Consider the following 10890-nt stretch of genomic DNA (forward strand, 5'->3'; position numbering starts at 1 on the left):
CAAGCTAGGAAACAGACCCTCATAAACAAGTAGTAACAAATAAGTACTTCCAGCCATTGCCTTGGCAGGGACTAATGTAGAGGGTGTGGTCAGGGAAGGCCTCTCTCCAACGAGAAGGACCTGGCCTTGGGCAGAGAGTCCAGGCGAGGTGCTCTGGGTCTGGGAGCCCCTGTGGCCGGCAGGAGTTGGAGCTGAAGGGCCAGTGAGTGAGCTGACAGGGAACAAATAGGGACCCGCCGCTCCCCATCAGAGCTCTTTTTTCCCAAATAACGCACAAAGAGAAAAGGCCCAGAGGAGAATTACGTTTCACATGTTGCGTGAAGGCCAGCACTGCCCTTTTGACAGCAAGAACAGAAAGCAGATGAACAGAGGAGGATAAGTATAAGCTGTCAGAATCAAAGCAAATAAAAGTGACATATAGAAAGGCTCACTGTTGCACTGCAGGCTCTCAGGCTGAAGGCTTGGGGTGATCTCTGCTCTGAAGGGAAGGTTCCTTCAGACGTGTTAAGGTTGAGGTTTCCACGTTCCCGCCTCTTCAGCACAGTTACTCTCAGTCAGAGACTGAGGGTGGGTCCCTCAGAGCCCGAGAACACCCCAGACTGGACCAGGTGCTGGCCTCAGTTTTGTTCAGTCCAAAACAAGTTGGAGAAAAGGGGGTAGGGGGAATGTGATATGTTCCCCAGGTAGCTTAGTGTATTATACTTAAAGGACTCACCTTTTTAAAAACTTGCATGTCCCCTTGTTTTTTGATGTTAAAATTGCTCTCTCTTATAAAATGATAGTGACAGTATGCATTCCTTTTTTTTTAATCATTTTACTTGGCAAAAATTTAAAATTAACAACCACAGGTTAACGTTCCCAAATCTTAAATTTTTTTTGCAAGATCCCCTGAGGTAACTTGGGGCCATCACAGGTGTTGAGGCCTGCTTGCAGCTCCCCAGTTTCCACCCCATTCCTCCAGGTAGAGGAATTCTGCTCTTTTACGTATTGCAGTGCCAGGTAAGATCTCATTTGTGGAAGAAACACAGTTCGAAAAGTCAGACTTTCATCCCAGGATGGACTCTCCTCCCAGAACCCTCTGTCTGCCTCCTTTATTTGCCTCTCCTCGGCCTGCTTGGGTTACTGCTCCCCAGTTCTGAATTCTCACTGCATCCTGGTCCCCAGCACCGTCCTGGGCAGTAATGGTTCTTCATGCAGAGCACGGTGTTAGCCAGAACATGGCCTTTGACCTCCGCTGTCATCCCTTTATGGTTTAGTTGACTCCACATTAACTGAGCCCCATGACACCTGCGGGCTCCGTGCCGGCACCAGGTCATGGCCTCACCCTGATCCAGCCTCCTCCGGGATCAAGGCCTTTTTGACTGGCAACGTCGGGTTGCCTCTAAAACCCCATTGGCTTGCTTGCTCTGGGATGGTTTATTAATAACAAGTCTGCCGGGAAAAAACACATACTCTGGAATCACCTTAATTGCATTATTACACCAGCTGTGTTTCTCAAAGCACAGTCTGTCACAGGGTCATCAAACCAAGATTCAGATTCTAGCCTGGCTCTGATGAATGCCAGCCAGACATTTTTATGACGCTGGCTCTGGGCACGTAATCTCCGGTGAGCGGAACTCAGAGTGTCTGGCACATAGCGAGCCCCATACCGTCTTCAGCAGGAAAGAAGCAGGAGGGAGGAGACATTTTCCCTTCTCTTATAGAAAGAAATACCTAAAGGGCCCTTTCTGTATTTGCTTTAAACAGACAGACAGTATCATTCTGTAGTCCCGAAAGGCTCCGAGGAGATTCCATGAAAGGTAATCAGTGCTCACGCACCAGGTGACAGCCAAGGATGTTTTTACTGAGAACGTCAAGCATCATCTCAGTGTGGTGTGACGAGCAAAATCACCCCTGGTGGACTCTGCCACAGCAGTGTTTTGATGCTTACGAGTTGTTTGTTTTGGTTTTGGGTTTTTTTTTTTTTTCTCTATTCAGAAGGTGAGGTGGGTAACAAAAGTTACTTATTCATTGTTTTATTGTTTTATCTTTTTATTATGGAAATTTTGAAAAACACACAGAAGTAGAGAAGGTAGTGTCACAATATAATTGCATGACTGCCTGTCTTGGTCTGTCTTTACCCCTACCCCCCCCCCCATTTTTTTAGGCTGGAGGTTTTACACCCAAGCAAATCTCAGTAACTCGTTTTAAATAAGAAAACTTTCTTCTCAACTTTTCTAACACAACAAGTGTTACTTATCTTCGCCTTCTTTTTTTTTCCCATCCCCAGGAAAAATTAACTATCTACCCCCCAAAAAACACGTGCTTAAAAAATGTCAGAGTATCTTGCTTCTGGCAGAACAATTCAGCTTCACCCCCGCCCAGCCCAGAGCCTCCCCAGCTCTGAGTGGAAGATACGCAGAAACCCTACAGGCGCACCAGGGTCCTTGCAGCCAGAAAGACCAAAGGGCCTCCAGAGAAGTGGGAGCACCTGGCCGGACCCAGGGAGAAGGAAACATTGACTTTCGGGTTCTTGGATGCAGAGGGGCCAAGGGTGACAGAAAATTTTTCTTCCATACTAAGTGGATCTCCAGCCAAAGCATGGCAGCTGGAGGCCTAGCCACACGTGGGGCCTGCACCCTCGGGCTCGACCCCTCCAGGCCCTTCCCCCTGCCGCATTCACTTCTCACTCTAAACAGGGCTCCTTGTGACGCGGCCCGGGGAAGGGGTGGAGATGGTGTGCTAGCAGCTGGAGGTACCCTGAGCTGTCAAGGCCACTACGAACAAGGGGGAAGGAGGGCACACAGTGGTAAGCTTTGGAAGAAGGGGATACAGAACAATGCAGTGGTGGCCTTGCACCCTGGACGCCAGACTCCCCACGCGGGGGAGGCCCCAGTGACCCCTCAGCACACACAGTGATGGGTTTCCTTCAGCTCACTTTGAGGGGGAGGTGTCCCTTGACACGTCTCCCTCCCTCTGTCTTCTGTGGGTTTCTCTTGTAAAGCCAGGTGTGTTCTTAACCTTCACTCTTGCTGGGGTAAGAGCTTTTCTACGTGCTCTGCCTGCTGTGTGGACTGGGGCTGCCTCTTATAACTCCTTAGGCCGTGGTCTCCGAGGACTTTCCCCCTTCCTCACCGGAGGGGTCCAAGATTGGCACATGTGTGTCTGCTTCTGTCCCTTGGGATTCTAGAGGCTTCTTGAAGTCTTTTGGAATGACAGTGCCTAATCCTCTCCTATCCTCAGTCTGACAGTCCAGAAACCAGTCGTCTTTATAGCCGTTGGGGCCTTGAAGGTGGTCAGCGTGGCCAGGAAGCTCCGCCATGCCGGTGGCGGCGTGCAATGAGGCCGGTCCGTGGTCCACAGGGCTCCCTGCAGGATGGGAAAGGATGGAGAGGCCATCTGAGCCTCACGCGGGTGCTAACGCGGTCCCCACCTCTCTGCGCTCTCTCTCTCTCTCTCTCCCCGCTTCCCCTCCAGGAGGGCCGCAAAAATGAGGTGCTGCTGTCCAAGGTGAAAGCCAAGGCCTCCTGAAAATTCCCACATGGCACCGTACGTCATTGATGTCTTTTTCTAAATGCCGTGTATCAACTACAAGATGGTGAAATGGCTCTGAACGCTGCAGCAAAGATGCAGGTGTGATGATCTCGACACCCTGGATATTTCCTTTCTCCTGTTTGCTTCCATTGTTGTCGATGGAATCAGATGGTGCAACCGTCCTGGCTCGGGGAACACCCGTCCTCCGGTGAAGAGACGTGGGCAGTGTTTGTCCTCTGTGTCCATTCGGCTCTTATTTCTCCAGTGACATTGCACATATGAAAGGTACCGTGTTTGTCTGGACTCTGAATAAAGTGATGTTGATTGAGCAGCCTCTGAGGAGGCACTGAGGGAGAGAGCAGGGCGGCATAGACCCTGCTGCCAGGCTCCCAGCGAGTGGCCCCAGAGCCTGACCACTGGGATGTTTTTCTTCTTAGTAAACAAGGCTTTTAGCTGAATGACCAGCCCAGGTGAGTGTTCCTCGCTCGGGCCTTTCACTCGCCCGTGGTGCCTTTTGTTCCCGTCCCCTTGGGCGCCAGCCAGCGGGCTTGATGGTGTAGCAACTAGAAAGAAAGCTCAGCACCTGCCCTGGCTTCACCCTCTCGCTCCGCTCAAGTTCATCTCACCAAAAATCGAAAACAGGGGCCTCAGCTTGAGGACATGTAAGTAAGAGTGACACCTCACCTCTCCCCATTCTCCTGTGAGTCCCAGCCAACCTGTGGATGGTCCTGTACACCCCTCGCTAAGAGCACAGCACATGCCCTCCGCCCTGCACCAGTCAGGGCTGGGCCCGGAGATGGGCTCTCCCACCAGTCACTGCCGTCCAGGCCAACGTGTAAGTGGCGGAGGGGCCAGCCGTGAGCAGGTGCCAGAGGGCGTCCCAGCAGGAAGAGCAGCGAGGTGTGCGGAGATTTCATGGAGCAGGCTGGGTCCGGGCTGGATCTGAAGGGGGAATAGCAATTTAATAGCAGAGATTGGTGGGAAGGCCATTTTGGATAAAGTGTGGCTGTGATTAAAACTGAAGAGGGTGTGGGGAGAGTACAAGGCATGCTTGTGGGGAGAGGAGTGAGCGGCCAGTGTCTGCAGGAGGCTTTAGAGACCAGTCTGGAAAGGTGGGCTGGGACCCGCCTTTGCAGGGCCTTGAAGGGAAGGTGGAGGGCTCAAGTTTCTCCTCTGGAAGGAGCAGTCCATCCAGACGGAACTCCTGCTACCCCAGCCCTGGGGAGTCTGGCAGCTTGGGGTCAGTGAACCCAGCACGAGGCTTGCACGTCATTCCACACGAGCCTTGCACACGTACCAGTCAGCAGGTTTGGGCCATAAAACATAAAAGCTTAAACATGCAAGGAGGGCGCTCAGTGCAGCCACAGGGACACCGTGCTCATTTTTAGTTCCCTAATGTACGCGTTGAGCGGGGCTGATGGCGTACAGACTCCAACAGTCTCTTGCTGTATTAACAGCCCTTGGCTTCTGTGTCCTCCCAGCGAGGCCCCCCCCGTGAGGAGGCGGCTCCTGGTGCCCGAGTGATAAGGGCACCGTTCCTGGGCCGCACGCTTCTCCAGCTGCCCTGAGCCCTGGTCACTTGTGCGTTTTGAAAGGACTCAGTGAAGTTGAAGCAAGCGATTGCCAAAGAGCAGGTGGTGCTCCGAGGGCAGGGGAAGGAGACGACGGTTTGACTGGAAACTATTTCGGGTTCAGAGAAGCATCTTGGTTATCGTGTTGAGAAGCTCATAGACCCATTCCCTAACTAACAACTTTTGAGCAATTAGAGTATTCGTGTATTATCCACAGGTGGTAGGGAGGAGGAACAGGTAATATCGGAGGTGACGGTGGTCCTCCTTCTAGGTGATTGGGGAAAGTAGGGCACGACTAATCCAAAGCAACCGATAATTCTTCTAAAAGTAGGGGCGTTTACTTTGGGCTGCTTCTAAAGAGCTTCGTTTGGTTTGGTTTTGGTGTAGGGAGGTATCAGTAGATACCTTTTCCCATGTTTTAATCTACAAGGCCTAAGGCAGATAATAAATCAATTTCTGTTCCTTGAGCACATTTTGAATTAAACTGCAGAAGTCCGTCTTGAGATTTCTGTTTGCCACAGATAAGCCACAGGGTGGATGCTGCCCTTGTGAGTAATGAGGACATAAAATGTGCTTTACGGTTAGGCCTCAGAGGCTGAGGAGATGGCCCGAGGCCCTGATCATTTCAGAAGCCCTTCAGGGGGCCCTCCCAGGATTGTGTCCCTCTGTGTGCCCGCAGAGTATGGCTGGCTGTTCTGCTAAGCCCACGGGCTTTTCTGGAGCTAAAAAATAAGTTACTTTTAGGAAACCTGTGCTTCGGGAGGAACAGGGTTTCCCCGGGGAGCAGTCCATTGTCCCTGCTCAGTCAGAGCAGTGAGCTTGCTGACGGCAGGTGCCCTGGGATTCTCGGGGAGCCTCTGGGCTGGGGCTCCCCTCCATCCCACTTGCCCCTCAGGAAGTACACGGGGCTGCTTTGGCTTAAACGGAAATCAGAGCTGCTGCGAGCAGGACATGCTAGATGATCACGAGGAGTCTGGGAACGTGTTTGTTGCTGTCCTTGGCCTGGATTCAGACTCCTGGCTCACTGGGCTAATCACACCCAAGGGAGGCGCTGAGGTTACAAGCCAGGGGCCTGTCTCCCTTTTTAACAGGGAGGGCACAGCCCGAGTTCGTCAGGCCTGAGCTCTCTTAGAGTCTGCAGGGTATGGTTTTAATTGGGTGTGGGTTCATTGCCCATGTTCTGTGGAGAGCCGGGTCCTACCAGTGTCCACTGGGCCGGCAACAGGGCCAGAAGACAGGAGGCCTTTCCCAGGCTGAGGATCCGCTCCCTGACGGACCCCACAGCTCCCGGGCCTCCTGATCCAGGCGCAGGGGATGGGGAGGGCCTCAGCGTCAGGTTGACAGCCCCGATTGCGTGCGTCTGTGGTGACCAAGCAGCCCTGCCGAGGGCACTTCGGGCCGTCAGCTGTAGCCTGCAAACCTGTGCCACCCCGATCTCTGTCGCCTCAGCACGGCCTTGTGCTGCCCCCTCTGCAGGCGACGGGCGATCGGTGTGAGAGGGGAGGGACCTTGTAGCACCACGTGCTGACAGCTACTGCAGGTAGTGGGCGGTCCCCAGCCTTTGGGGCGCCAGGGCCCGGTTTCGTGGAAGACGGTTTCTCCACAGAAGGCGGCGGGAGGACGGTTCAGGAGGGAGCGACGGGGAGCTGCAGATGCAGCTTCGCCCGCCGCCGCTCACCTCCTGTGTGCGGCCCGGTTCCCGACGGGCCTCAGACCTATTCCGCCCCGGGAGTCGGGGATCCCTGGCTTAGAACACGCTCCGAGGAAGGAGGTGCTTTATGAGTCGCTCATGGCCAGTGTTGGCCTCAAGGAAAGCACGACTTGCCGCAGAGCCTCCCGTAGCGGGAGGGCCCGCTGTCGTCCGGGTGGCTGAGCGCTGGCCGGGTGAGGGGCCTTGTGTGATGCGGCTTCAGAGTCCCCAGGCCCTCTCTTGGTCCTTTTCCGCCAGCCCACAGCAGTCCCTCTCATAGCACATGGTGATAGGCTGAAAATGCTACTAAAAACTAACGTTATGGTCTCCGCAGTTCTCACAATAAATGTGTAAAAACATGAGGGGAGATTTAGTGGCTGGTCTGCAGCCTCTTTGACAGCGTGGGGACCACGACGGGTTCTCCGCGTCAGCCTTACGTAAGTCAGTTCCTCAAAAGTGCCAGGCTCACTCCTGCTTTGCCTCTGCCTGGAGCGCCCTCCCTCCCAGATCGTGGGCAAGGGCTTTCCCAGACCCCCCCGCTGCTCATACAGACCCCTCAGTGTCAGCCTGCAGCCCTGACCACACACTGCCCTCTCCCCTGCACGGTCTTGGTGGCACACGTCACTGTTGGACTCCTACGTAGCCTTTTGCGACGTGTGTTGCCCGCCCTCCCCTCTGGTGTGTAAGATCAGCAAACGCAGGCACCTCGCCTGTATTGTTCCCCGCGGTCTCTTCGGCATCTGGCCAGAGTGGATGATCAGGAAACTCTGGCTGGATAAAACAGCTTCTCCAAATTGCAGCTATGCATCCCCGTAGTAGCAAAGTTTAGATTGAACCTTTCCTCTATGTTATGCTTAGCTTGAGAGCAAGGAGGCAATTGTATTCAGCAGCTTCAGAGGATCCCAGAGTCTTTGTTACACTCTAACCTTGACGGTTGGGATGAGAAAGGTGTCAGAGGTTTCAGGCCTTTCAGAGGAATTATGTTGTACAGAAGTATTTTCTCCCCATGTAGATGGGGGAAGGGGGAAGAAAGGAAGCACATTACTGTCAGTGATTAGGTCATGAGTGTGTTTGGGCTCAAAGCAAACCGTGCATAAAGGTACCTTGTCTGGTTGAAATGACTGAGCCACATGAAACCAAGAAGTGGGCAGCAGCCGCGGGACGCAGCATTCTGGACGCAGCAGGATGAGCCGCTCAACCCCGCGGGGGGCAGCCAGACCCTTTCTGTCAAAAGCGCGGACGCACGCGTCTCTCGGGCCGGCCACGCTACTTCTAAGGATTTTTCCTACGTACAAGGATTTTCATTGCAGCATTATTGGTAATAGTAAAAAGTTGGAAACTACCACCAACATAGGGCAATGGTTAAATAAATTGTGGCAAATCCATACAATGGAATATTAACCCACTCTGTATGTACTGCCATGGAATGATCCCTAAGATGCATGGTTAAGTGGGGGGAAAGAGGCTCTTGGCTTAGTAGTGTTTGTTTCTAAAAAAAAAAAAAAAAAAGAAAAGAAAAAAAAATGGAAGGGGATGGAGAAAAATGCCTGTGGCTGTGCATGTCCTTACGTGTGTGTGTGTGTGTGTGTGTGTGTGTGTGCGTACAGATAGAGTGCCTCTGAAGGGATCCACGGGAACCTGACAGCCTTGGGTGCCTCTGGGAAGAGGGCTGGGGGGGACTTTTCACTCTGTATCTTTTGTACCTTTTGAATTTTGTACCATGTACAGGTATTATCTATTCAAAAAATAAAGTTTTTAAATTTTAACTTTGTTTACTATTCTAAAAAAATAGAAGCAGGACATCAGATTCTTGTTCAGTAAATCTGCTTTCTTTACGAATTGAAAGTCCTTGAGCCCAAAGTAGTTAATCTCCCTTTCTTGGGTCTTGGGGGAAATAGCGATGCGAAGAGGGCGCCCTCCTCTTCTGGAGGAACAGCTCCGGGGAGACGAAGCAGTGAGAGTGGCTCTGCCCTGATTACGTGGGTGGCTTTGGGTGGCAGTGAGGGCGACGCGGACGGGGGACGGTGAAGTGACTGCCTCCCGGGAACAGACCCGGGCCGCTGTGTGGTGGCCTCTGTCTCGTGAGGATCACAGCACAACCCGTGTTCCTCTGGCTTTCGGGCTTTAAAAGATGGAGATGGGACCTCTGAGTCATGGTCCATGGGGAGCTGTGCCTGTCCTGCGTGGAAACCTGATGTGGGTGATCCCTTTCCTGACCAGCAGAACCAATTTTGTCCAGCTCTGGGCGGCAACGTGTCCAGCCCCAGGAGAGGAATCGTGACAGCTGTCCTAAAACAGTCATGAGAATTCTATTTCTGTTTGCCAGGAACTGGTTTACAGACAGGCACATAATTGGGTGTCTAACCCAGTTAATGGCCAATACGGAGGAGGCCTTCCTGCTGGTGATCAGCACGAGATGCAGAGAAGAGCTTCTGTTCCGGCAGGTGGCGGGGGAAGGGCAGGGCGTCGGAGCAGCCTCCGCCGTTTCCAGACCATCAGAAAGGACATCCAGCACCCTGAGTGAAAGGCTGGAAAGAGCCTGGCTCCCTGAAGGCACGACGAGCTTCGTGGGGACCCACGTGGGGACCGCTTGCCTCCTCTCTTATTCCATGAGAAAAATAAATCCCTGTTCACTCATTCATTCCACCAACAAATATTTGAGCTCCTGCTCTGGGTCAGGCCCTGGGAATAGACCCAAGCAGGCAAAGGAACCCGTTTTCCTAGAGGTACACCCCTGAGGGGAAAGTGTACAAACAGGTAACACGTACACTATCGCATTTTGCTTCAGTGTACTAAGCAAACCAGCAAAGTGTCTGGTTTGGTGGTGATGGCTGCAGTTTTATAATGCGTAGGCAGGGGATACTACTTTGCATTCTTTCCTGAAAACTACCTCCGTTTATAGTCTGGAAATTTTACCAGACAGCCAGATAATTTGCTGCCTATCATAGTTGTCACACTTTATCCGTCTGATCAGTGATTCTCGGCGTTCAGAGCCTCCTAGTTTCATCCAAGCTTGCAGTAGACGTCATGGGAGCATCCTGCTTTACAGAGTTATCTCCTGTGCCTAATTGCCTTTCTTTCACTTTTTAGTCACCCTGACTTTCTTTGAATTCTATAAACTGCAGACTGTTTTACATGCTTTCATTTGATTACAAGCCAGGTACTGGTTTCATGGTTTAAAAGCTATGGGTACTGTCTCTTTGCACAATTTTAGTATCGCTCTTTCTTAAAGATAATATTTAGGTGTTGGCAGATTAATTCCAGTAAGAGAGAAAATATGTTGTGCATTTTTATAGATTTGTGTGCTTTTCTGTTTTAGAAGTTTGAATCACTAGTGGTTTTATTATGAAAATCCTATTTAGAAAAAAAAAAAAAAAAGACTGTTCTTTAACTGTTGGCCCCTTCTTTAGGGTATCTGTGTTCTTGGCATTAAATAAATATCAATAAACAAAACCTCACTACTAGTGAAGGAATTAATCACATAGATAGATACCGTGTGAAGAGAGTTCCAGGCAGAGAGAGTAGCAAGTGTCAAGGTGGAGGTAGGAGCGTGCCCTGCAGGTGAGTGAGGGGCAGGAAGGGGTTCCATGTGGGAAACCACTGGAGGGTTTTGAGAAAATCTCAGTAGAGACGCCTCTGGCGGCTGTGCTGACTACAGACTGCAGGGGGGCAAGGACAGAAGTGGGGAGTCCGGCTAAGCAGTGACTGACACTCCAGCTGAAACATGCCTGGAAGGGGTTGCATGAAACAGTGCTCACGCTTTCCACACTACACTCTGATGTTTTTCCTGTCTTACGTAACTTTTGAAAAATGTTAAACATTGAGTTATTGGATTCCATTCTTCACTCCCCAGAGCGGACGCGCGTTTGTCACGGGCACCCTGGCAGATGGAATGTGCTTCCCCACCCTTGACTTTGGGCTCAGTCTGGTCTGTGGGTTATTAGCAGCCTTGATGGGAGCAAAGCTTTGAGAATGTGCTGTGTGCTGGGCTTGTCCCGTTGCACATCTCTCTGAAAAAGAACTTACCCTGCTGGCCCGAGGAGGTTCAGAGACACGGAGCAGACGGAGACCAACCCACAGCTTGAAGCTGAACCCAGAAGAGCCCAGCCTGGATCA

The 10890-nt window shown here is 51.9% G+C and overlaps 1 protein-coding gene across 2 annotated transcripts in view; it reads left to right on the top strand.

The window, feature by feature from the left end:
• Positions 1–8540, top strand: part of CCDC93 (coiled-coil domain containing 93) — a 93684-nt gene extending 85144 nt beyond the window's left edge. For both annotated transcript variants that reach the window (XM_059052541.2, XM_059052540.2), the window contains one exon: positions 3457–8540. In XM_059052541.2, coding sequence (XP_058908524.1) covers positions 3457–3510 — 54 coding nt within the window. In that variant the 3' untranslated portion in view covers positions 3511–8540. The remainder of the gene's footprint in view (positions 1–3456) is intronic.
• The last annotated feature ends 2350 nt before the right edge of the window (positions 8541–10890 follow it).

The sequence above is a fragment of the Kogia breviceps genome, chromosome 2 (assembly GCF_026419965.1).
Source record: "Kogia breviceps isolate mKogBre1 chromosome 2, mKogBre1 haplotype 1, whole genome shotgun sequence".
Classification (NCBI taxonomy): Eukaryota; Metazoa; Chordata; class Mammalia; order Artiodactyla; family Physeteridae; genus Kogia; species Kogia breviceps.